The sequence below is a fragment of the Tigriopus californicus genome, chromosome 12 (genome assembly GCF_007210705.1).
Source record: "Tigriopus californicus strain San Diego chromosome 12, Tcal_SD_v2.1, whole genome shotgun sequence".
NCBI classification, from domain to species: domain Eukaryota; kingdom Metazoa; phylum Arthropoda; class Copepoda; order Harpacticoida; family Harpacticidae; genus Tigriopus; species Tigriopus californicus.
This window is the reverse complement of record NC_081451.1, coordinates 5683667-5706157: the sequence shown is the minus strand read 5'-3', so window position 1 is coordinate 5706157 and position 22491 is coordinate 5683667. Positions and strand designations below refer to the sequence as shown.

At 40.9% G+C, this 22491-nt stretch overlaps 3 protein-coding genes and 12 non-coding genes across 15 annotated transcripts in view; 10 read left to right on the top strand and 5 right to left on the bottom strand.

The window, feature by feature from the left end:
• Positions 1 to 289: 289 nt before the first annotated feature.
• On the top strand, positions 290 to 5456 carry LOC131891349 (uncharacterized). Its single transcript, XM_059240875.1, has 5 exons — positions 290 to 787; positions 2000 to 2084; positions 2150 to 2376; positions 3699 to 3922; positions 4347 to 5456. The coding sequence occupies exons 1-5, from the start codon at positions 577 to 579 to the stop codon at positions 5367 to 5369; spliced, it is 1770 nt and encodes a 589-aa protein (XP_059096858.1). The 5' UTR covers positions 290 to 576; the 3' UTR covers positions 5370 to 5456.
• On the top strand, positions 3569 to 3640 carry Trnah-gug (transfer RNA histidin (anticodon GUG)). The gene has a single exon. It is a non-coding gene; the product is annotated as a tRNA-His (tRNA).
• Positions 5452 to 10491, bottom strand: LOC131891351 (uncharacterized). The gene is made up of 9 exons (XM_059240877.1): positions 10249 to 10491; positions 9952 to 10183; positions 9755 to 9888; positions 7120 to 7292; positions 6510 to 6689; positions 6126 to 6234; positions 5966 to 6057; positions 5738 to 5905; positions 5452 to 5674 (listed from the first exon to the last, which is right to left on the bottom strand). The coding sequence occupies exons 1-9, from the start codon at positions 10327 to 10329 to the stop codon at positions 5587 to 5589; spliced, it is 1257 nt and encodes a 418-aa protein (XP_059096860.1). The 5' UTR covers positions 10330 to 10491; the 3' UTR covers positions 5452 to 5586.
• Positions 7024 to 22491, top strand: part of LOC131891359 (uncharacterized) — an 83794-nt gene continuing 68326 nt past the window's right edge. The window contains exon 1 of the mRNA XM_059240889.1: positions 7024 to 7149. The gene's annotated coding sequence lies outside the window, so the exon portion shown is untranslated. The remainder of the gene's footprint in view (positions 7150 to 22491) is intronic.
• On the top strand, positions 7375 to 7446 carry Trnam-cau (transfer RNA methionine (anticodon CAU)). The gene has a single exon. It is a non-coding gene; the product is annotated as a tRNA-Met (tRNA).
• Positions 7764 to 7835, bottom strand: Trnac-gca (transfer RNA cysteine (anticodon GCA)). The gene has a single exon. It is a non-coding gene; the product is annotated as a tRNA-Cys (tRNA).
• Positions 8117 to 8188, top strand: Trnac-gca (transfer RNA cysteine (anticodon GCA)). Its single transcript has one exon. It is a non-coding gene; the product is annotated as a tRNA-Cys (tRNA).
• On the top strand, positions 8683 to 8764 carry Trnas-cga (transfer RNA serine (anticodon CGA)). The gene has a single exon. It is a non-coding gene; the product is annotated as a tRNA-Ser (tRNA).
• On the bottom strand, positions 9092 to 9163 carry Trnac-gca (transfer RNA cysteine (anticodon GCA)). Its single transcript has one exon. It is a non-coding gene; the product is annotated as a tRNA-Cys (tRNA).
• Trnam-cau (transfer RNA methionine (anticodon CAU)) lies at positions 9452 to 9523 on the bottom strand. Its single transcript has one exon. It is a non-coding gene; the product is annotated as a tRNA-Met (tRNA).
• Trnap-ugg (transfer RNA proline (anticodon UGG)) lies at positions 11968 to 12039 on the top strand. Its single transcript has one exon. It is a non-coding gene; the product is annotated as a tRNA-Pro (tRNA).
• Positions 12374 to 12455, top strand: Trnas-uga (transfer RNA serine (anticodon UGA)). The gene has a single exon. It is a non-coding gene; the product is annotated as a tRNA-Ser (tRNA).
• On the top strand, positions 15485 to 15566 carry Trnas-cga (transfer RNA serine (anticodon CGA)). Its single transcript has one exon. It is a non-coding gene; the product is annotated as a tRNA-Ser (tRNA).
• Positions 17404 to 17475, bottom strand: Trnac-gca (transfer RNA cysteine (anticodon GCA)). The gene has a single exon. It is a non-coding gene; the product is annotated as a tRNA-Cys (tRNA).
• Trnas-cga (transfer RNA serine (anticodon CGA)) lies at positions 19402 to 19484 on the top strand. The gene has a single exon. It is a non-coding gene; the product is annotated as a tRNA-Ser (tRNA).

Below are 22491 nucleotides of genomic sequence, written 5' to 3'. Positions count from 1 at the left end.
TGTCAAGTTTGTGTGTGTGTGTGTGTGAGTGGGTAAGTAGAGGCTTGGCAGGTCACTTCAGAGCAGGTAGACGATTTAGAGGCCTGCCTGACTTTGCTCAGGACCCATGACAGGAAGGTTCAGGGCTGAGGAAGTCTCATCAACTCCATGGCTCATATTACAACATTAAACACACCTAATGGCTTGCAGTATTAGTCACCTCTGGCCTGAAGAAATCTAGCACAGAACATCTACCTCCACAATAGAACAAGAGTTGGAAATGATCGACTTTTTACAAGCTAGACATGGTGCTCGATTCTGGGCCCTGGATAGGTTTTTGAGGTACGAAAGCGAGCGCCTGGAGAGCCGCTCGCGAGCAACAACTCTCTGGATGCTTTTGAGCTCGTTGCCATGAGTTCATGCCTGGCTAGCTGATGACAACAGATTCCACAAGAAATCCCCCTCTCTGTTGAGCTCTGGAGTGACAACACCCATCCAATACCATTGGAGACAAAGTGAACTGGAAGATGGTTTCACTTGAGTCACTTTGATTGACCCTTGAACCAGAAATAATTCAGAAAGCCCCCCTATGAGACCATGTGTCAATCCAGGACTCAGTGTCGGATCTTTTTGATGGTGTTAGGATGCATTGGGTTGTCTGCATTGGCAGCGGTGCCCATGTTCATATTGACCCATCCGGGTGATGAATGCCTCTTGTTTGTCAGTGTTCGTGGAGAGGCCCTGATTTACGGCAATCCTGCGGGATGTCATTTCATCGCTTATGGACACTGTTGTGTCATCTTTGGAGGTAATTGTGCAGTTTTTGCATGTTTCCTGATTACTGTACGCTTTACGGGCGGCAGATAGGTTGTTGACTTTTGGCCATTGCCGGATGATTTGCAGAAACCATGTGCAGGAGGAACCTGACCATGTCGAATTAGCACGAAAGCCTTTTTTCTTCAATTTGACATCTTTTGGAATTTCCGGTGGTCAATTTGACTGGAAGTTCTAATTTTGAACTTTATTTTTGACCCTTTGAGTGGTGGAAAATTGGCTTCGTATCAATATTAGTATCTCAGAGCTGTTTATCTCATCTAATGTGAAACCATTTGACCTTATTGAAGCTTCTGATCCGTTGTCTTAGGGTTTAGAGAAAGTTCATTTTCCAAGAGTTTTTGCGAAAAGTTGCTTTGTTTTCAACCCAACAAATATATCCTTTCTTTACGCGAAACATATGCACTAGAGCCACTAAAACAGTGGCTCTAATACGCACTTGATTATTGAATAATTTTGCAAAAAAAAACCTTACCTACCAACAAACCATACCTAACTTAAAAGGCCCTAAGTCATAAAAATACACTGTTTTGTAGTTCTTTTACAAGGCACAAACACTTTCTTTGCGCGCTTTTTTTTTATTTTAGCCTGAAATTTAAGTATATAGTTGTATTAAACGTACGTAAAATAAAATAAAATTTACGGTCCATGCATTTACTTCCTAAAAAGATACGCTCTTTGGTTAAACCACGTTGTGCATTACCATAAAAACATTACAATAATGAGTAAATAGTTTTTAACAGCTCTGTCCAGTTTACCGATATGTAATCGTCAGGTTGAGATATGAAATATAAAACTTGTTTTCAATGTTTTGGTTTGACTTCTGCCGCCAATGCAAGGGAATTCAAATTATCTAAATGAATATTATAAATGTAATGAATTCTTCTAAAACGGCTTACATTTTATTCCAAAAAGGAAAAGTTGACGAAACTGTAAGAATGGTGATTACGGAAAGTTTTAAAAATCGTCATAACGTTGTAAAAATCGAGGACAGGGTCAAAACAGTCAATTTTTGTGAGCTTTTTATCCGCTAACTGCAATCAAGCAATCCTCAATGCTCTAAAACTTCTTGACCTTTGAGCTATGTACCATATTCTGTATTGATAGATTAAGAGAAGCCATTTTCGATTCTTTTTTGAAAACTCTAATTTTATTATGAATCACAATTATATTTTCTATTATCTAGCTATGGTGCTTACATTTCTCCTATTCTTCCCACATCGACGGAAGGGCTTCGTTAAGAGAGACGCTAAAGACACTGTTTCCAATAGGTAAGCTAACAGACAGTTTATTTTTTAATAAATCACTGGCAATGAGGCCTTGACGAACATTTTAGGAGCATTGGTGGAACGCTACAAAGTGGCATGGTTGCCCAAAGTTCAACGAGTGTCACCTCCAGGCAGATCGTGGCCAGGATTTACTCCACTAAGGTCATCGTTGTGGCCACTTGTTTGGCCATGTTCAGCGTGGTTTTGGCCACCGTGATTCTGAGCGGATATTTGGTTTCCTGCGATGAGTTGGCTTATGAAACCCGACGGGAAATCTACGGAAGAGGGTCCTTGGGTAAGTTTTCGTTCCTTTATTTCATTGAAACCAATGCAATTACAATCCAATGGACATCTGTTATAGAATGTCACATATTTCAAGGCTTTGGTCATCCGTCTATAATCACATTTCTGATTAAAACCGTGCTATGATTTTGGGGTGCAATAGTAATATTCAACAAGTGAAACTATTCTATCAGCAAGGAAGTGAACTATTCGCACTTAATTCGTGTCTTTGTTAATAGCTTGTTATTGGATGTTTTATTGATTGTTGTTTTTTAGCTTTTGCTATCTGAGATACGGGATTCTTCTCAACTTTTTAAGCAAGGCGGTTTAAATTTTGGCACTAGGTTGCAGAAAATATGCATTAATCTTTAAAAAAATCTTGAAGTTGTTCCACTAAAGCATAAATTTTGTCTAACATCTGATCAGTCAGATAAAAAGTCTTGCATTGCAAGCAATGCAAAGTAGTCTGATGTTTCCCACCAAGATATCGGTCAAATATGAAAAACAATGGCATGCTTATAACCTTGCACATCCCCTTACCTCACTGTTACAACCTAAGACCTAGGGCATTAGTATAAGATATGCTCTTGCAAGACAAGCTTTCATGTACCTGACTACATAAATGACAGCTGTGTCTTGTTGTCACTAAACGCTTCAAGTAATGGAAGGGAGCGCCATCTGGTGTGTTTTCCGTGCTCACGTTCTTTTGCTCACTCGTGTACTTGACGAGAGCTGCTGCTCTTTGCGATACATCACAACATAAGTGATGCACTTCTTGTGAGTAACTATTGCTCTTTAGTTTCATTGATGCACTACTAACAGCACTCTGTAATATACGTTTATAACTGAAGATCATTGCACAATAAGCTTTGTTTGATATGACTCTGTGCTTAGATGACAAAAGTAAATGATATGTTTTTCTTAGGTAATTTGGACTCTTACAAGAAATGATAATGATTTTATAAGATATAGCTGCATTATGATGTATGTTTACATGTCGGTGTTTATTACATTGTTTCACTAATGATCAACCCACCATACTTAAGCAGCCTCACCAAAGGGGGGTTAATTTATTGTTCTCATGTATTTTTTCATGTTCTACTAATACCATAATCATCAGGGGCTTTAAATGTCAAAGGTTAAAGTAAAAGAGTCTAAATTATAAATACTTAAAATGATTACAAAGTATCCATCAGATGCAAAAAGCCGTGATCGTCTAGTGGTTAGGACCCTGCGTTGTGGCCGCAGTAACCCAGGTTCGAATCCTGGTCACGGCAGTGAAAGTTACTGTCATGGCATGCATCTCTTTTACATTTGAACATTATTCACTTGCAGGTACTCCGATCAAAAACCTCGATTTGGCATGCTATTCGCTCTTCAGGAATGTGAACTTCCATACCCGCTTCCATTTTGATCATTATGAATATTCAGGGAAATGGCACGGCCAATACCGCCATTACAAGCATGGGAGGGTCCACGAATATTCCAACGAACATGAGCATGTGATTCCAGTGGCTGCAGCGTTAGAAATGAGTCTCGGAGGAACTTGGGGTGGAGCGGTAAGTGCACATTCAGAGCTCAACAGGCCATGCTCAAAGAAAAATGGAAATAGTAGAAAGGGCCATATTTTGCTTGCGCATGTTTTTGCGCATTATACAGTTCTCGTAAGGCCAACCATTTTAGACTAAAAGGCAAATTTTGAAGTCCCACTCATTTTGAAACGTTCAGGAGAGAAATGACAATGGCACCAAAAGCTGAATAAATGTTTTAAAATAGGTCGACTCTCAGGATTTAGTTATTCTATATTATTGGAGAACCGTGCTCTGTTAAAGAATGTGATCAATCTGACGCATTATCTTTTCTTACCTCATTACTGATCAATTCTCACTAATATGTCATTATCCACTTGCACAAGCACTTGTAGATTAGCCATTTGATATGTACATATCAAACATGAAAGTAATATACTGTATATCTTTTTAGGTTTTATGGTGCATTCTTTTGGGCATGCTCATTTACCAAAGATGCGCTCAAAAGCGCCGGCAGAATCGCGAGTTGGCCGAATCCATTGAAGATGCGAGAATATACGCCACTCAAGACGGAGTCATGATGCATCCTATGGATCAAATGAGCGTGACCTCGTCCCACCAATCCTCTATTCTCACACAGAAGCCGCAAATGTCTATGGACCCTAGCATAATGGGGAGTTCCTCACACATGAATCCAACACCTGTCCCCATGGTACACCAACAAATGAGTTCTCCTAACGGGACTGTTCACTCTCAACAATCCAACAATGTCCAATATGTTCAGCTAGCCAATGGTGTCTTGGTGCCCATGACCTCTTTGCCCCCGCAACAGCCCCAGCACTTGACTCAAAACGCTTATGCACAATTGCAGCTCCCTCCAAGCCACAACAGCTCACCAAGCTTGGCTCAGCAACAACAACAGTTTGCACAATACCCCTCGCAAACTAATCTCGGAAGCACCCAATACCCCTCTCAACCACAACTCAGCAACGGCATCCAATATCTCTCTCAACCACAACTGAGTAACGGCATCCAATACCCGCCCAACCCGCAACTGAACGATAATCACCCGCATCATACCTCTCAATCATACCTATATCCCAACCAGTCACAGCCGGTCCCTTTCGACGATCCGCAAAGCCAAACACAGGGGATTCATAACTATCAAGCTGACCATCAGGATCTCCAAAGGCCAATTATCAATCAGATGGACCGATCGCCAAGAGCCAGTCCCATGCCTGGGACAATGAATGGGGGAGGTCTGGGGGGCATGCTTCCCCCTGCTACGTCCATTCAAAATCTCACTAAATCTCCTGGACCCCTTCGAGCAAGTGGCAGTGCTGCCCGGAGTAGAAGGGCTGCAGCGCATCCTATCGAAGAGGACGATGAGATCGATGTTATTCCCAATAATCAATCGGCCCAAGCACGTCAGCTCCATCTTTCAAATGATCTCGGCATGAAGTGCAGTCAAATATGACGAAATTATTTCCACTTTTGGATGTTAGCCTAGACCTGTTCTTGTTTTGAATGACCCTTTTCAATGAAATAAACGCGATGTGTTGTATGCTGAGGGTTGATTTAATGTCTTCATAGATAAGGTATAAATTACAATCGTTTGGTAGGGTTTTGGGTAGTCTTGGTAATACTGGCAAAGGCTTGATGATGTTTGAAGTAGAACCAGTTTGCAACTAAACTTAACCATAATGGGGAGTTGGAGTAGGGCTGGGATATCCATGATAACCACCATAAGCAGGGGTGACTGGGTGTCCACCATAGCCATGTCTAAATTGGGATTCTTCGGAATTAGTAAAAGACCATTTTGATGGTATCTAAATCTATTCTAACCCGTAGTGTTGATCTCCAATGTGGCAAGAGCAGGAGACGGGCAGCTTGAAAGAGTCAATGTGGAGTCCCTCCTCATAGGTGTAAGCCAGGAGGCGGACGAAGTTGTGCTTTTGCAAGCATTGGGAGTAGTACTTATTGTCAATGTAAGAGCAAGGGGCCGTGGGATACCTTTAACAGCAGATATTATTAGCTCAACAAAGTAAGCCACTAATGGGTTTGAGTACTTACATGCACTGCTCCAGACGTTGGGTTTGGGTGTACTTCTCGTATCCTTTTCCGTATCCCTTAGCGTAGTACTCATCGGGCAAGTTCACGACGACCTGAGAAAAGAAAAATTAAATGAGGTTCAACAATATAATTTGCTCCAAGGGAATTGTGTACCCCTTACCTTCCATTTGCCGTAGGTGTTGATGGCTCTTCTTGGGCGTCCGTAGAAAATGTCAGAGGGACAGACATAACCGCCAGACTTATAGTAATCAGGAGAGTAAGAGTAACCCCTGAAATTGCGAGGTTTTGTTATAAAAGATGAAGATTCTACCGAGGTTTCAACTCTGGTCATTGCATTCAAAGTGCAAAGTGTTAAGCATGACATCATGTTAAAATATAATACTGATTTTTTCCCAGCAAATTCAAGGAAAATTGATTTGTTTTTATATTGCTACGCATTAGAAGTTTGTCACAGGTCATCGGGGATTCATGTTTTCACTTTCTCTAAAAAAAAAGGTATGAGATGTTCCTTTCAACTTCGAGAAATTCTAAAAATCATGCTTACTTGTAGTCGGGTCCGTATTGTTGGTGTTTCTGGTTTCCATAATAATGCTCGTAAGTATAACCTTCTTCTTCAGCCTTGGTGAGTCCATCAACGAGGTTATCAGCTGATTGGTAAGTGATATCGCTCAACAAACGCTCAACCAGATGCTTGTTTCGCTCCAATTCATATTGGATGGTCTCGCTAAAAAAATTTACGTAGTGAGGCATTGCACTTCATGAAGCCACCAAATAGTTCAGAGGTATGTATTTTTCCTCTATGATTACGATTCAAGACCTTCAATTGAAACTTTGGGTGGTCTGTCACCTTTCATATGGATGGGAAATCAGCCTTGGATGTCATTCATAAGGCACTCGAAATTAGTTCTACTTGTTACCCCTGTCAACCATATGGTACAAAATGTCTCAACAAATTGACCTTGATCACTTCCAACTTGAAAGTACGCGCAAGTCATCCTCTCATTGTCCTTTTTCCCAAAGTTGATATAGCAACACTGGATCTCGCGCCCCAAACGGTTAATCCGCTTAAATAACCCAATCGAATGTGTCAAGCCGAAAATCTCGAATCGAAATCGTCAAATATCCCAATAACGGTGCCAAAGAAATCATTCTACCTTGGGTAATAGTCATCTTGGAGACAGAAGGTAAGATTGTAGTAGTGCTTGTTGGTATAGGCGCACTCTGGGATCTTGGACATGTCGTATTGGTAAGGGGTGTATCCGTGTTGTCCTTGGGCGTGCTGCGCGGCATGTGGGGCCAGGTAGGGATTGTTGTACGGATTATGGGGCTGTGGAATTGGTAAACGAAAGTGTTAATTGTCGAGAGGGAAAGGTTTTTATCTTGCAGTTTTGGTGAGATTCCCTAACAGTAGCAGAGTGGCGCAGTGGAAGCGTGCTGGGCCCATAACCCAGAGGTCCGTAGATCGAAACTACGCTCTGCTAGGACTTCTTTTTGTTTTGTTTTGTACGCCTTTTTGCAAAGGAATTTAATTGTTTTATCTTGGAGACAGAAGGTATAGAAATGTGAACAAAGATATTATTATTTTCGCCTTTCCGTGTGTATCTTGTCTCAAATTACCATGAAATGAACTTAACAGTGAGGGAAAAGTTTAAGAGTGAAAAAAAAACAAGGAAAAACATTTCATGACTATATGGCAGAATGAGCTCAATATTTTGAGGGAAATTGTAATGGAACTGATAGCAGGTGCATGTTTCAGAAGTGGAAAAACGCGGGAAAAATTGTAAAACAATCATCACTCAGGGGACACACGGAGTTGAACCATGGACCTATCGGACTGCAGCCGATTGCTCTACCACTGAGCTATATCCCCTTGGTGGAAAGATGGACATTTTTTGGGGAATTTATTCTTATTTTACTGTTTCTTGCTCACGTCACCTGTTTTGTGTTAAGTGAGATCTGACATGTAGTCGCTTTAAAGGGCAAGGTGCACTTGAGATGCAACCATGTCGAAACCGGATTCGTTATTGAGTTTTTAAGTTTTCAGATCCGTTTTCGTCGAAAGATTCTCATTGAAGGGATGCTAACGTTGGGAAGATTGACCTTGCAAGGAAACCCGGATTATTTTATATTTTTCGTCATGTGTCAGAAAGCGGGGATATAGCTCAGTGGTAGAGCAATCGGCTGCAGTCCGATAGGTCCATGGTTCAACTCCGTGTGTCCCCTAGCTGGGTATGTTTTGTAGTGACTTGCCGTTGCTTTACTGTGGTTTGACCTAGGTGTGATTCAATTAGCAATGGGTAAAATCCCTAAGGCCATGAAAGGACCATCGTCAACTATTTCGTAATTGTTCTGTTCATTTCATATTGTTTTAGCCCTGAGGCTACGGTTGTTTTGAAACAGTTTTTCTGAGACACAATCGTTCAAGATTGCTTCGTGAACTTCCGTAAATTGAGTTCACAGTGCATCCGCGGCCCATCAAGGTAGTAATAGCAATAAAGAATGAGAGCAATAATTATGGCAAGGCTCCCTTGTTTTGCAAGTAGTTCGCTTAAGAATGGAGTTGATTTCAAACCAATCTGTACTTGCATGATCCCGAGTGAATGTTACTACAATTAGTGGTCGAACTAGACAATCGAAAGTTTTGCTCTGAAGTAAGAACTTGAAAGGGGGAAGTGCCAAAGTTCAGTTAGCTTGAAAAACGTTCAGATTGCAAGCAAGCAGTTGTGGCCGAGTGGTTAAGGCGTTAGACTCGAAATCTAATGGGCTATGCCCGCGCAGGTTCGAATCCTGCCGACTGCGAAGTTACTTTTTCTCTTGACCCTCTGAAATCATATTCTTCTGACTTGACTGAATATTATGCAGGCTTTCAGCATGTTTGTGTTCAACCATAGGAGAAGAATTCAAGTACATTTATCGATGTGTGACAATGATTTCGGCGCATTTTGTGCATCAGCAATGCTTGGGCCAAATCAATTTCACGCTAAAAGCAAAACATGATTTTCATTCATTCAAATGAGGAAACATATCTCGGTTGTTAATATTTTGATGACAAATTATTTGCGGTCTTATATTCCCCGTTGGTTAATTAAGGAAGCATGTTCGTTGAAATAAAAATATTTCTAACACAGGGGACACACGGAGTTGAACCATGGACCTATCGGACTGCAGCCGATTGCTCTACCACTGAGCTATATCCCCAGTTTAAACCCCTGTATGAAAATTGCCTTTTTATAATACTCAATGAAAATGATAAGTTTGATGCCCATTGGCTTCACTCAGCGATCAAACGATCATGTAGTAAACAAAGGAATGCCATGACTAATTATCCTGGGAGACATTGTTAATGTCCGAATAACTGATGTGTGTTACAAGCCAACTGTGAAGTCACATTTGATGTCTTGTATCATAGTAGTGAAACAGACTGAGAAGTTCCCAAAATACTACTCTGAAACAGTTGAGTTGCTTGGGTAATCACTCAAAAGTGCTTAGCAGAGCGTAGTTTCGATCTACGGACCTCTGGGTTATGGGCCCAGCACGCTTCCACTGCGCCACTCTGCTGTTGCATGCTTCATGGGCAATTATTTATTAATTAAGAAATATATGTCCCTGATTCAATTTTGGCATGTCTGTTTTTTGCATCCTCGAGTCGGATATGAATGTTTTTGGAGACATGGAAACAAACGCAAGCACAAAAGAGTTCAAGTGTCACTTTGGCAGACAAGGTCATTTTGTGGAATGTATGAATGCGTTCACGTTTGGTCAGGCATCAGAAACTTTGGAAACACATACCGCGAGGTCAGCATCCTGCGTCCGAATAGCATCATAGGCATCATGGCTCTCATACGGGTTACGATGGACAGAGGACTCCTTGTGGCCATGGGGGAAACCATGGGGGGCTGGACTGGGATGTCCGTAAGCGGGGGCTGCAATGGACAACCTTACAACCGCTATTCTCTATTCCTTTTCATCTACTGCAAAGGTCTTACCGTATGCGTTGTATGTGGGAGCGTAAGGTCCGGGGTGGGCTTGAGCGTGGTAGGGACTGTACTCAGGAGCGTGATGGGGTTGGGGGGCGTGGTAGGGGTTGGGTTCGTGATAAGGTGCCGGAGATCCATGAGGATGGATCAGAGGAGCGGCATGAGGGGCGTGTCGCAAATGGGAGTCGGCACCGTGGAGGTCGTCATCGGCCAAGGCGACGGTAGCCAAAGCCACGATCAACTGTGAACAAAAAGGATGATAGTGCAATCGGGAGGCTCTTTTTGAAGCAAGTTGGAGAGGCTCACCAAATTCTTCAGAGCCATGATGATGTGTCTATCACTGAACACCAATAAATAAAGACTTGTGTGATGATGTCTGGATTTCATCCGTATTTATAGGCAAGCACAAATCGAAAACGTGCCCGGGCTTCTTCCCGCCAACATTTGCATCCTTCCGACGCGCTTGACGCAATATCCACGGGAAGAATAGAATGCGTACACGCGCCCAATCAAACTAGCGCACCAACACCACACCTACTGTGAAGTTATTCAACCACAAAAGTACATACAATTGTTGTTCGATAAAACCAGCCAAAGCTTCGCTCTTTCAGACAAGACATGCAATTTAGGGCAAAATACCAGATTTTTTTTACATTTTGTCAGATTAACTTTATTGAGGGGCTACTTAACTTCGACATTGTTATACCCTTGGCTTATTTGACAGTAATCAAAATCTAAGAAAGTCTAAGGAGTCCTATGATATCTTCATTTCTAAGATCTAAACCAACTGAAAATAATGAAAACATTTAGTTGACTTTTATAAGCGTGTCTATAATGGGCACAAAACAATGCGCAACATGAATATGTCACCCAAAATGGTTTGCCAGACCTATTGGAATATCTTTGTTTGAAAACACCTCCACAAGAGTTACAACATGTACCTTTGCCTCAAAAGTAATTCATTCGCGCAATGCACTCACCATTGCGACCTTCAACGTTTGTGCCCTTCCTCGTTTTTCCAATTTTTTTAACCTATTTCTAAAGGAAAAAACGGAAAAAGTATTACTGGATATTTTCAAGATTTCAAAAGTGTTTGATTGTGGACGCCTTTAAATCTGAATCTGAAGTGATATACTAAAGTTCAAGTTATATCAGGAGCAAATAAGTTTATGCAAATTATGGCATTGACAATAGATGAGGCATGATTCTTTGATTTAGACTGCATGTATTGTTTGGGAATTCAGACTTAGCAATGACCAACATACGTAAGTGTTTGATCTAAATTCTGAAGTATTACAAATTGATATCTTCAGGTGATGTTTGTGATAACACTTGGTATATTTTGGACAATTTCAATCGTATGATACAGATCCCCAACCATCTATCATGTTATTGGAATGCTCGATCGCGTATTTTTTGTCTGTGAATCAAGTTGCCAATGATGGCAAAGTTATTCCCCGCTCAAGTAATCAAGTTTGTGGAGCTTTGGAAGAAAATCGAGTGAATTATTCTGTGCTTATAGAGGCTCATATGATAATCATTGCTACACAAAACCATGTCCTCATATTTCTTACTTCTTTTGTATATCTACAAATCGACCGAACCCCAATTCTTATGATGTATTTCTTTAAGCAATCAATTGTCCCTACTATTAAGTATGAACAACTTTAGCTCTTCCGAGAATTTGCGGAAAGGAATTCATTGACTCTCAACATGACGGGAGTGTTGTTCGTCAATAGTTCTACTTGGTAGTTCATCCTGTTACACAATTTGATGTTCAACCCATGACATTTTTCAGCATCATGCCTCAACATTCAACTCCATTTGGGGGCTTGATCGGCTTATTTTGGGGACACAACCACTCGACGAAATGCTGTTTCAACAGCTGTTTGTCAGCTGTCGTTGGGCACTCTAAGCTGTGCTCCTATCTTCCGACTGCAAAGGGCTGAGCAAAGAGAGACTAGTAGAATCAATCAGTTTCAGAGAAACTTTGATACGCACAAATTTCCCCTTTCAGTATAAAGTGGCTCAGTGGTCTAGGGGTATGATTCCTGCTTTGGGTGCAGGAGGTCCCGGGTTCAAATCCCGGCTGAGCCCTGTGTTTTGATCGGTTGAGGTTTCGAAATGGCCAAAATTGAGCGTTTGGCTGCATGTGCATAGAGTGGTTCTTGAATTGGGCAATCGTATTTTCTTTCCAAAATAGCACATTAACCTGCTCTTTTGCTGAACTTCATGACTTCAAGTGTTACAGAAACTCTGCATTAAAGATTCATAAGGGGAGGTCACGACTTGAACTGATGAACTGATTTAAGTCAATACTTCAATAAATACAAGAATGTAGTCGAGCATTGTGACTTGTAGGAAAGAATGGAAATTATCTCAAGCATTGTCTTTTAATCTTTTCAATGATTTTGCCCTGTGCTTGTAAGCAGCAGTTGTGGCCGAGTGGTTAAGGCGTTGGACTTGAAATCCAATGGGTTCTACCCGCGCAGGTTCGAACCCTGCCGACTGCGAAGGATATAATTTTTTTCATAAGCTACCTGTATAATATTAGATGTCAAGAAGAAGGCTCATTTGATATCGCTACTATGAATGGAAAAGGTATCCCACGGTGTTATTAGTTATACACTGGTGGTGGAATGAACTTGTTGGTAGATTATGGCATTTGTGGAATTCGGGTTCTATTCGATGCTGCTTGATTGTGAACCGCAAAATGTAGTCCATTCCTCGAGGCTCTTGATCGTTGTGGCTGCATTGTATCGCTTGGATGAAATGGCAACAACCTCTCATACGGCACATAATCAAGGAGCGTCAGGATTGCCAATCAGGACAAATGTCCATATTTCTGATTCCTCAATGAATATTTGTTGATCCAACATCTAAATATTTCTTAAGAATGCTTTTTCATATATTGATTCTTTTGTAACAGATGTTTGGAAAGAATATACTATCAAGTCATCCGATATCTATGGAGGTAAATGAGAAAAAATGTTTTCAATCCAATGTGGCAACACTCATATCTCAAAGAAGCGGAAAGGGGGATCAATTAAAATTCTGTGGGAACAAATGTCACCGGTTCCGTTTGGTCTCAATTTTGGTCAGATATCTCTGTCGATTGTTGTCTATTAGAGGGCAAGTAGAGTGATATGGTCCGCTACTATAATTATGGCGTCAATGGAGCACATATTTGAATAAGATGTCGCCAGGAGGCTAGGCGTTACTGAGGGTGAATGTCATTGTCAATTGTTATCAATAGATCGAGCCAAAATAGATGACCAAACTGCCAAATTGTGAATTTCCCCTCTGATTCTATTATATCAGAGCGACTCTGAGTCGTGAATAATGGTTCGATGTTACGATTAGACCTTGGTTGAACTTTTGTTGTGAGCTTAGATTAATACCACTCGGATACACTATAAACATAATTATTGAACAGAATAATGAATGTGGTCGATTGTCATGGCTTGTTTAACTTCCTCAAGTTGTGGCAAAATGTTGGTGTCTTCTGAATTACTGGCAATATAACAATTCTCCAGAGGTTGATGTGGTGTGATTCATTTTAAAGTGGTTGCCTCAACAACATAACGTCGTCCAAGATTGGTGTGGTTTCAGTTGTCTATGAAGTCGGCAACAGGTTGATGGCCAAGAAAATGTCAATCTCTTATTGCATACGGAATCATTCCTATCCCAATCTAAACCAACTTTATGTTGTTAAGTACCGCGAAAAACTCTGAACTTGCATTACTCAGGATGTGTTTAAAACAGATGAACATAGAAATGCGAAAAAATAATGTAGGTATTTTTCATTACAAAATATTAGTCTTTAAAAATAAAGAGACGGAAGATTATGTGATGGAAAAAATACAATAAAAATGTATAACCCAAAAAATTGGGTAATTTACGTTCAATAATGTAGAACTTCGTTGGCCATTTTTACTTCCTAAGATATCCTCATCAAACATATTTCCCTATTGACTATAACCGGATGAGTATTCTCTATTTCAATGGTTACAAATATGAATCAAAAAATGAATGGAATTTAAATGACCTACCACACGATACAGAGTTGCAGACGTGACCGAATGGTTAAGGCGTCAGACTGGTAATCTCATGGGCAATGTCCACGCAGGTTCGGATCTTGCCGGCTGCGTACGAATGTGTATGTTTTATGAATTGGGCAAAAAATTCTACTTAGGGGTAGAGGTGATGTCACTAAATTTGTTGCATGGGCATGACATATTAGCTAGCCCTTTTCCAAGACTGAACCAAATATCATAAAGGCAATGCGAATTTGAAAATAAGATGTTTCGCTTGCTTGGAAGAGTCGTAACCACTAGAACTAAGAGTTATGAAAAAAACTCAAGAAAGAGGTCACAACAGTTGCACGGAAAAATAGGTGGATAAACAGCCAAGAGANGGGTTCAAATCCCGCCGTCGGGAATGCCCTAGTACGAGAGAGGGACGAACCAGGTGGGTTTGATTCTCGTCTCTGACCTTTCTCAACAAAACTTTTAGATGCTTACTCCACCCGCAGACAAAGAATCAATTTGACGCCGCACAATGGCATTGCCAATTGGGAAAAAATGAAGGTGTGTCATGGCCGACATTGCTTGCCGGCAAGGAGGCTCCTCCCGCCAACGGACGCTAGCACCCACCAATACAAAAATATGCTTGGGCTTGTGAGCAAGCTGGCCTGTTGCCAATTTGTAGTCCAAAGCTTATGATTGGGGGGATATGCCTAGCTTAAAACCCAGGAGCTCCTAGGTCGACATTTTTGTCAATATGCTTCTCATGCGAATCAGCTATTTAGCTTGAAGGAACTCAGTTAGGGTTCTCAACTCGAGCAAAAAATGTGTATTGCCAAGCAATCAAAGATCAAGAACGAGTCTTGAAGCAACCCTTTGTTCGAGTCTTAGAAAGACAGGGTCACGTTTTGATACTCAGTTAGGCGTTTTTTATTTTTACTTATGTACCCTCCTTTGTTAGAGATGGGAGCCCTAGCTAAGGTCCTTTAAGCTAAAAAGCTGCCTCTCCGGATCAGTACACTGGAGTTGAAGGGTTAGGTACAAACGCAATCCAATGATAATGCAATGCAATTTGGCATTGCTTGAGTGCATGAAATCTGTCCTAGAGGTACTAACTTCTGGCTATAATCATTGATACACTATGGTTAAGTTTACCCCCATTTGGCCGTTTTGTTGCTTTCCAAATTGTTCTTTTTTGGTGCCCGTGGTCATTGGTTTGCACTAATTTTCCATTCTTTCTGATTTTGTTTGATTTGAAAGCCTGCTATCAAGTTATCAATTTGAGGCACAGTTTTTAGTTTCAGAGCAGATTTGCATTTTGGCCCAGCATTTGTGCCTCCCTGATTGGACTCGCTTTCATGCATAGTTTAGGTTTCAGAGCATATATTTTTGCTGTTTTAATTTTTTTTGTGCATAGTTTAGTGCATAAATCAGCATTTTTTAAAACCATGATGCACAAAGTGCAGAGAAAGATGTCAATAATAAGTATATTGTCCAAATTCGTTGGCGAGAAGCAAGCAGTTGTGGCCGAGTGGTTAAGGCGTCAGACTCGAAATCTGATGGGCTATGCCCGCGCAGGTTCGAATCCTGCCGACTGCGAAGGCGTCTTTTGATCTCTTGTCTTGTCACACTCTGTGAGTCCTCTAAGAAAGACTTCAAGACGCACCGCACTGTTCAACAATCAATATTGGTCAGAACCACTGCAACTGTGTCCACATTTCACTGGAGGCTGCAGGCAGGCAGGCACACACTCACTGTCTTCCCTAATCAACTCGTACCGGGTTGTGGCTTTGGTCACGGAATCAAACAAGCTGTCTATCCTCTGTTTTGCCAAACAATGCACACCTTCAGTTTGAAACCAATCATTCGAGGGACAAGGTCCGAATTTTGCCCTTTTAAAGCACAGATAGTAACGTTCAAATCCAGAGATCCACTAATGATGAAAAACTCTTTATCAGTCCATCGTTCAGCTCGGTTCAGCCCAATTGGGCATATGCATCCCTGTCTGGGCTCCAGTAACCTCAGCAGGGTTGAGCAAGATTGTAAGGATCCTACGCAGAAGGTATGCACCACCTGAGTGATTGGGAAAGACTCCCATGGGAGCAATCGATTTTATAGCATTCATTGAAAGTACGCACGTTACCCAATCCTTTACGTGTTCAAGTGTTTACACTCACTATGTCCTAACCAAGGAATCAAATATACAGCTAGCAAGACACGGTGGTACCCACAACACTGATAAAGTTTTTGTGCAAATGCCAAAACCTCTAGTAACGATTTTCGTTGTCATTGAAACAAAAGAACAAATTTTGTAAAAATATCATCTCGGATTTTAGCTCAGATTAGTATATCAATCCACTTCAAACCTACAAAGAGATAATACTTTTAAAAACGTAATCAATAGATGTGGGGAGTAACCTTACTTGCGTTTCCAAACTACAATTTTATCCAAATCAATTGAAGTAAACGATTAGATATCATGCTTTCAAAGATTGTATTGCATCAAATTTGGCTACAATTGCCTCCGTTATATATCTTAAAGCAATTGCCAAGAGATATGATTTACGTTTCCTATGCCTAAACTATAAATGAAATAGTTCACTTTTTTGAAACCAGTAGAAAAAATACCGAAAATAGCTTGCAATATAAGTTATTACTTACTTAATGTCAATATTTCACAATTGTGAGGCCATACTTGTCAATCGCAACCTTAATCAAGCTTAATCTTGAATTTTGACAAACTTATATAAAACATTGAATAAGAACATCGCTAGTACATGGAAATTAAGTATTGCAAAAGTGACAAATTTGAAAATTGAACTGTCACATGTATTGTTCAAATACTTTAGGAACAAGTTAGAATAGTGTAGCTCTTGCACTTAAGTAAAATGAAAGGCCATTTTACATGTTTTGTAAGTTTTCAGTGACAATTTTTGCTACTTTTAACTTTTACAGAACCTTAAAGAAAACGGAGACATATTATTTCCTGTCGTGTTATTGAAAAAGACAATGATATGCCTTGGAAATAACTGGAAACATAATTAGGCCGTTTTTCGATCTTTTAAGGTGTAAAAACAAAACTTCCAAGTGGGTGACAATAAGCAAAGTGTGTGGACTGTCATAACCATACAGATTTTGAAACCGTCCATCTAGAAGTTGTTTCCTTGCTCAGTTACTTGTTCAAGTAGAGAGTCGAAACAAACACATGTTTCTTTTATCGTGGAGCAGCTCTGCAACGTACAGAAAGAACATTAGGCTCGGTCTTTTTCCTGCTCTTTTAATGCTTGATGCTTGATGCAAACAAAACATTCTACGTAGACGGCGTGGTCTTCTTTCAAGACTTGCCTCTTAAAAGCATCTGAATATGGGGTTCACATGTCCCTGTTCCACACACAAAAGGACTCTTTTTGACATGCAAAAGTTAGCATGACTAAGGCAGGGACACACGGAGTTGAACCATGGACCTATCGGACTGCAGCCAATTGCTCTACCACTGAGCTATATCCCCATTCATATGAGCAATGTTACATTAACTAAACGCTATTGTGATCTCGGGCACACTGCTTGTTGGACTAGAATTCGTTCAGCATCATCTGCTATTATCGCCAACTCCCGCCCCTTGGTTAGGTAGGCATACCAGTTGGCAAGTACAATTGAACCAACCTAATTAATCCTAATAGAAAAGTTATAGTCAAACAGCAACACCAACACTAACACTGGCCAGTCTATTAGTGCCTAACTCAGTTGCCAGGCCGCCCTTTCTCCTGGTTTCATCCAGACTTAGAAACATAACAAAGCTCCATTCTCAATCATTTGACTCTTCTTTGGAATGGATGTACGTGCATATGTATGTATGTACGTACGTAATGTATGTACAGTATGTATGTACCTGAACACTACATATCCTATGTATGTATTTGTCTGTGTCTAATTTGAAAGGCCCAGTGAGATGCTCCGTTTGAGCTGCGTAGCATGGAGCACAATGAAGACGTGCAGTACTGTCAATTGTAGCTAGAGAGCAAAGCTTGAAACACAGGTCAAGTGCGACAAAATTTGTTCATGAATCAATAAATATTAGTCAATAAATAAGATTAAAATCCTGCCTCTCCCAACACCAACAGCAGAGTGGCGCAGTGGAAGCGTGCTGGGCCCATAACCCAGAGGTCCGTAGATTGAAACTACGCTCTGCTATACAAGTCTACCATTTTGAGACGGATTGCAATCAAAATTGGTCTCTAGTCATCAACAGACCCGGGCAGTGATGCATTTGGGCGTGCTAACCAGACACGAGTCTTCTTCACAGATGGCGTGGGTTCAAATCCCGCCGTCGGAATGCCCTAGTACGAGAGAGGACGAACCAGGTGGGTTTGATTCTCGTCTCTGACCTTTCTCAACAAAACTTTTAGATGCTTACTCCACCCGCAGACAAAGAATCAATTTGACGCCGCACAATGGCATTGCCAATGGGAAAAAATGAAGGTGTGTCATGGCCGACATTGCTTGCCGGCAAGGAGGCTCCTCCCGCCAACGGACGCTAGCACCCACCAATACAAAAATATGCTTGGGCTTGTGAGCAAGCTGGCCTGTTGCCAATTTGTAGTCCAAAGCTTATGATTGGGGGGATATGCCTAGCTTAAAACCCAGGAGCTCCTAGGTCGACATTTTTGTCAATATGCTTCTCATGCGAATCAGCTATTTAGCTTGAAGGACCTCAGTTAGGGTTCTCAACCCGAGCAAAAAATGTGTATTGCCAAGCAATCAAAGATCAAGAACGAGTCTTGAAGCAACCCTTTGTTTCGAGTCCTAGAAAGACAGGGTCTTTGATATTCAGTTAGGCGTTTTTGATTTTTTACTTATGTACCCTCCTTTGTTAGAGATGGGAGCCCTAGCTAAGGTCCTTTAAGCTAAAAAGCTGCCTCTCCGGATCAGTACACTGGAGTTGAAGGGTTAAGGTCACAAACGCAATCCAATGATAATGCAATGCAATTTGGCATTGCTTGAGTGCATGAAATCTGTCCTAGAGTACTAACTTCTGGCTATAATCATTGATTACACTATGGTTAAGTTTACCTCCCATTTGGCCGTTTTGTTGCTTTCCAAATTGTTCTTTTTGGTGCCCGTGGTCATTGGTTTGCACTAATTTTCCATTCTTCTGATTTTGTTTGATTTGAAAGCCTGCTATCAAGTTATCAATTTGAGGCACAGTTTTTAGTTTCAGAGCAGATTTGCATTTTTGGCCCAGCATTTGTGCCTCCCTGATTTGACTCGCTTTCATGCATAGTTTAGGTTTCAGAGCATATATTTTTTGCTGTTTTAATTTTTTTTTGTGCATAGTTTAGTGCATAAATCAGCATTTTTTAAAACCATGATGCACAAAAGTGCAGAGAAAGATGTCAATAATAAGTATATTGTCCAAATCATTGACGAGAAGCAAGCAGTTGTGGCCGAGTGGTTAAGGCGTCAGACTCGAAATCTGATGGGCTATTGCCCGCGCAGGTTCGAATCCTGCCGACTGCGAAGGCGTCTTTTTATCTCTTGTCTTGTCACACTCTGTGAGTCCTCTAAGAAAGACTTCAAGACGCACCGCACTGTTCAACAATCAATATTGGTCAGAACCACTGCAACTGTGTCCACATTTCACTGGAGGCTGCAGGCAGGCAGGCACACACTCACTGTCTTCCCTAATCAACTCGTACCGGGTTGTTGGCTTTGGTCACGGAATCAAACAAGCTGTCTATCCTCTGTTTTTGCCAAACAATGCACACCTTCAGTTTGAAACCCATCATTCGAGGGACAAGGTCCGAATTTTGCCCTTTTAAAGCACAGATAGTAACGTTCAAATCCAGAGATCCACTAATGATGAAAACTCTTTATCAGTCCATCGTTTCAGCTCGGTTCAGCCCAATTGGGCATATGCATCTCCTGTCTGGGTCCCAGTAACCTCAGCAGGGTTGAGCAAGATTGTAAGGATCCTACGCAGAAGGTATGCACCCACCTGAGTGATTGGGAAAGACTCCCATGGGAGCAATCGGATTTATAGCATTCATTGAAAGTACGCACGTTACCCAATCCTTTACGTGTTCAAGTGTTTACACTCACTATGTCCTAACCAAGAATCAAAATATACAGCTAGCAAGACACACGGTGGTACCCACAACACTGATAAGTTTTTTGTGCAAATGCCAAAACCTCTAGTAACGATTTTCGTTGTCATTGAAACAAAAGGAACAAATTTTGTAAAATATCATCTCGGATTTTAGCTCAGATTAGTATATCAATCCACTTCAAACCTACAAAGAGATAATACTTTTAAAAAGTAATCAAAGATGTGGGAGTAACCTTACTTGCGTTTCCAACTACAATTTTATCCAAATCCAATTATCTCTCTCAACGCAAAAATGTTGGCCTAATGGCAACCCTAATCGAGATCAATTGCTGCGGCGAAATTCAAATTTCGCTGACTCGAATGTCACTTACCGATTCACTTGTCGATCATAGATGCAATAGATATTTCTATATCTGGTTGGGATTTTTGCCCAAAATTCGGCCGAGAGGGTTTTGTTCGGTTGGCGACATCAAAGCATCAAGAAAATCGGAGCAAGCAATGTCGGATTGTGGATAAAGAACCCCGCCTTCGGTTGATAACGTAATATTTGGTTGAATAACTTTTCCCATTTCGAGACTTCCTCGATAATTATCATCCCTGAAAACGTGTCCGGCCACTGTCCTATAAGGCCCCTAGAATTGACCCACAATTCTGGGTTGGGACAAAGCTCATGGATGCTTTTAAAGACGTACAGTATCAAAAACTTTTCTAACCTCTCCCAGTACGAGAGCTCTCTCATTCCTGTGATGTTCTTAGTGAAACATTTTTGGACATATTTTTTCCACTGCACAAAGAGTGCAGAGGAGCTTCACGCAAAATATTGCAGGCGTGGGCCATTTAAGCTACTGTTCCAGCCATAGAGGGGGCTTTTTTGACAAAAATAATAAAATTACTGATGAATGTGAATCTGATATCTACAGATTCACCAGAATGTTATTTTCTCTTATTTGATCAAAAGGCTGTTTTGGCAATTTTCTCCTGAAGTTGTGAGGGTGGATTGATGAATGTACGACCCAGAACAAATAAGAGAAGAAGAGCGTCGGCACAAGGTTCCATGAGACATTGTTCGACATTCTTGAGAAAGCCGAAGTTTTAAACGTCGGATTGCCCATGGAATTTCATAAACAGCCCAAACAAAATGGGGATGAAGCATAGCAGATTGCGTTCACGGTATGTTTCGAGTAGTATATTTAGCAAATTTTTTTCCGGGCATTATTAGACCTGGGTCACTTTCTACACATTAGCTGAATAAGCCGAAATCAACTCGAACTCATTATAATTGAATAAAAACGAATCGGCCCTATAATTAGTAGAGGCTAACTTGCAAAGCACCCTCTGAAGCACAGAACGTAAAACATATTTCTTGGAGCGGAAGAAGTCTATACAACACGTACCTTTAATCAATTAAAGTAAAAATTCGGATATAAGAGCAGGATTGTGAATCCCCGAATCAAATTATATAGGAAAGTATAGTCAAGTAGCATCGGATATAAGAGCACAGGATTTTGGGCCACATCGGATATAAGAGCAGAATTGAAGGCGGCAAAATATTTTTCTTTGATTTCCCGCGCTCCACAATGAACTTTTCGATGGAAACTGGTTAAGCCACTTTATAAAAGCAAATTTTCAGCCGCTTTCTCATAAAAACAAAAAGCCATACATAATGGCTTCTGCCAAGAGAACCACTTCTTCCATCAAGGAGAGGCAAAAGCTCCTTGCCGATTTTGACAAGCTGTCCAAGATAAGGATGGGGAAACTAGCATGATTTTTCACTACTTGTGATCTTTCATTACAATAGTTTTAGACAACATAAGATTAAAACTATTTCTGCCATCATACAAAACAAAGGTATTTAGAAAGTGGTGCGTCTACAATGCAGTTGTTTGTCATATAACTTTAATAAGACCAAATGCTGAATTTAAATGGGAAAAAATATGTACATACACAAAAGGTGTCCAATTTAAATGAGTAATGGGTTTTTAAAGTAACATCATAAATACCAACATTCAACATCCAACGAGTTCAACAATTATAATCAAAATCAATTAGCGTATGACGTATGCGCCGGGGGTACTTTTTGAGCTCATACCTTTGGCATGGCTCAATACAGTCGAGGCGCTCCGTCAAGAATTGGAAGCGCGCGCCCCTTTAGCTTTTACCACTTCCATGCGAGTTTTGCGCTGACCGGAGGCTGCAATAGCAGGCTACAGCCGCGTCGGTCGAGCTGGAACCGCTTCTTGAGCGGAAAATCTTCCATTTAAAAAGAAATTTGGGATAGAACGCTAATCACTTCGATCTAAAGGTTCTCGTGAATAACAACCAAAAAGTCGACCATACCCTACAAAAACAAACCAGCAGAATGGCCCAAGCTCATCCTGATTCTCCTTTATTGGCTGTTCAGACAGTTGATCAGAAACA

Bases quoted from the DNA above. Each gene is read 5' to 3' on its own strand.
- LOC131891351 (XM_059240877.1), bottom strand. From the start codon at position 10,329: ATGAAATCCAGACATCATCACACAAGTCTTTATTTATTGGTGTTCAGT. The intron at 6,690-7,119 runs GTAGAATGATTT...AAATTTTTTTAG, and splicing joins CAAGATGACTATTACCCAAG to CGAGACCATCCAATATGAAT. The intron at 6,235-6,509 runs GTAAGCATGATT...TCGCAATTTCAG, and splicing joins CAATACGGACCCGACTACAA to GGGTTACTCTTACTCTCCTG.
- LOC131891349 (XM_059240875.1), top strand. From the start codon at position 577: ATGTGTCAATCCAGGACTCAGTGTCGGATCTTTTTGATGGTGTTAGGA. The intron at 2,085-2,149 runs GTAAGCTAACAG...CGAACATTTTAG, and splicing joins AAAGACACTGTTTCCAATAG to GAGCATTGGTGGAACGCTAC. The intron at 3,923-4,346 runs GTAAGTGCACAT...ATATCTTTTTAG, and splicing joins GAGGAACTTGGGGTGGAGCG to GTTTTATGGTGCATTCTTTT.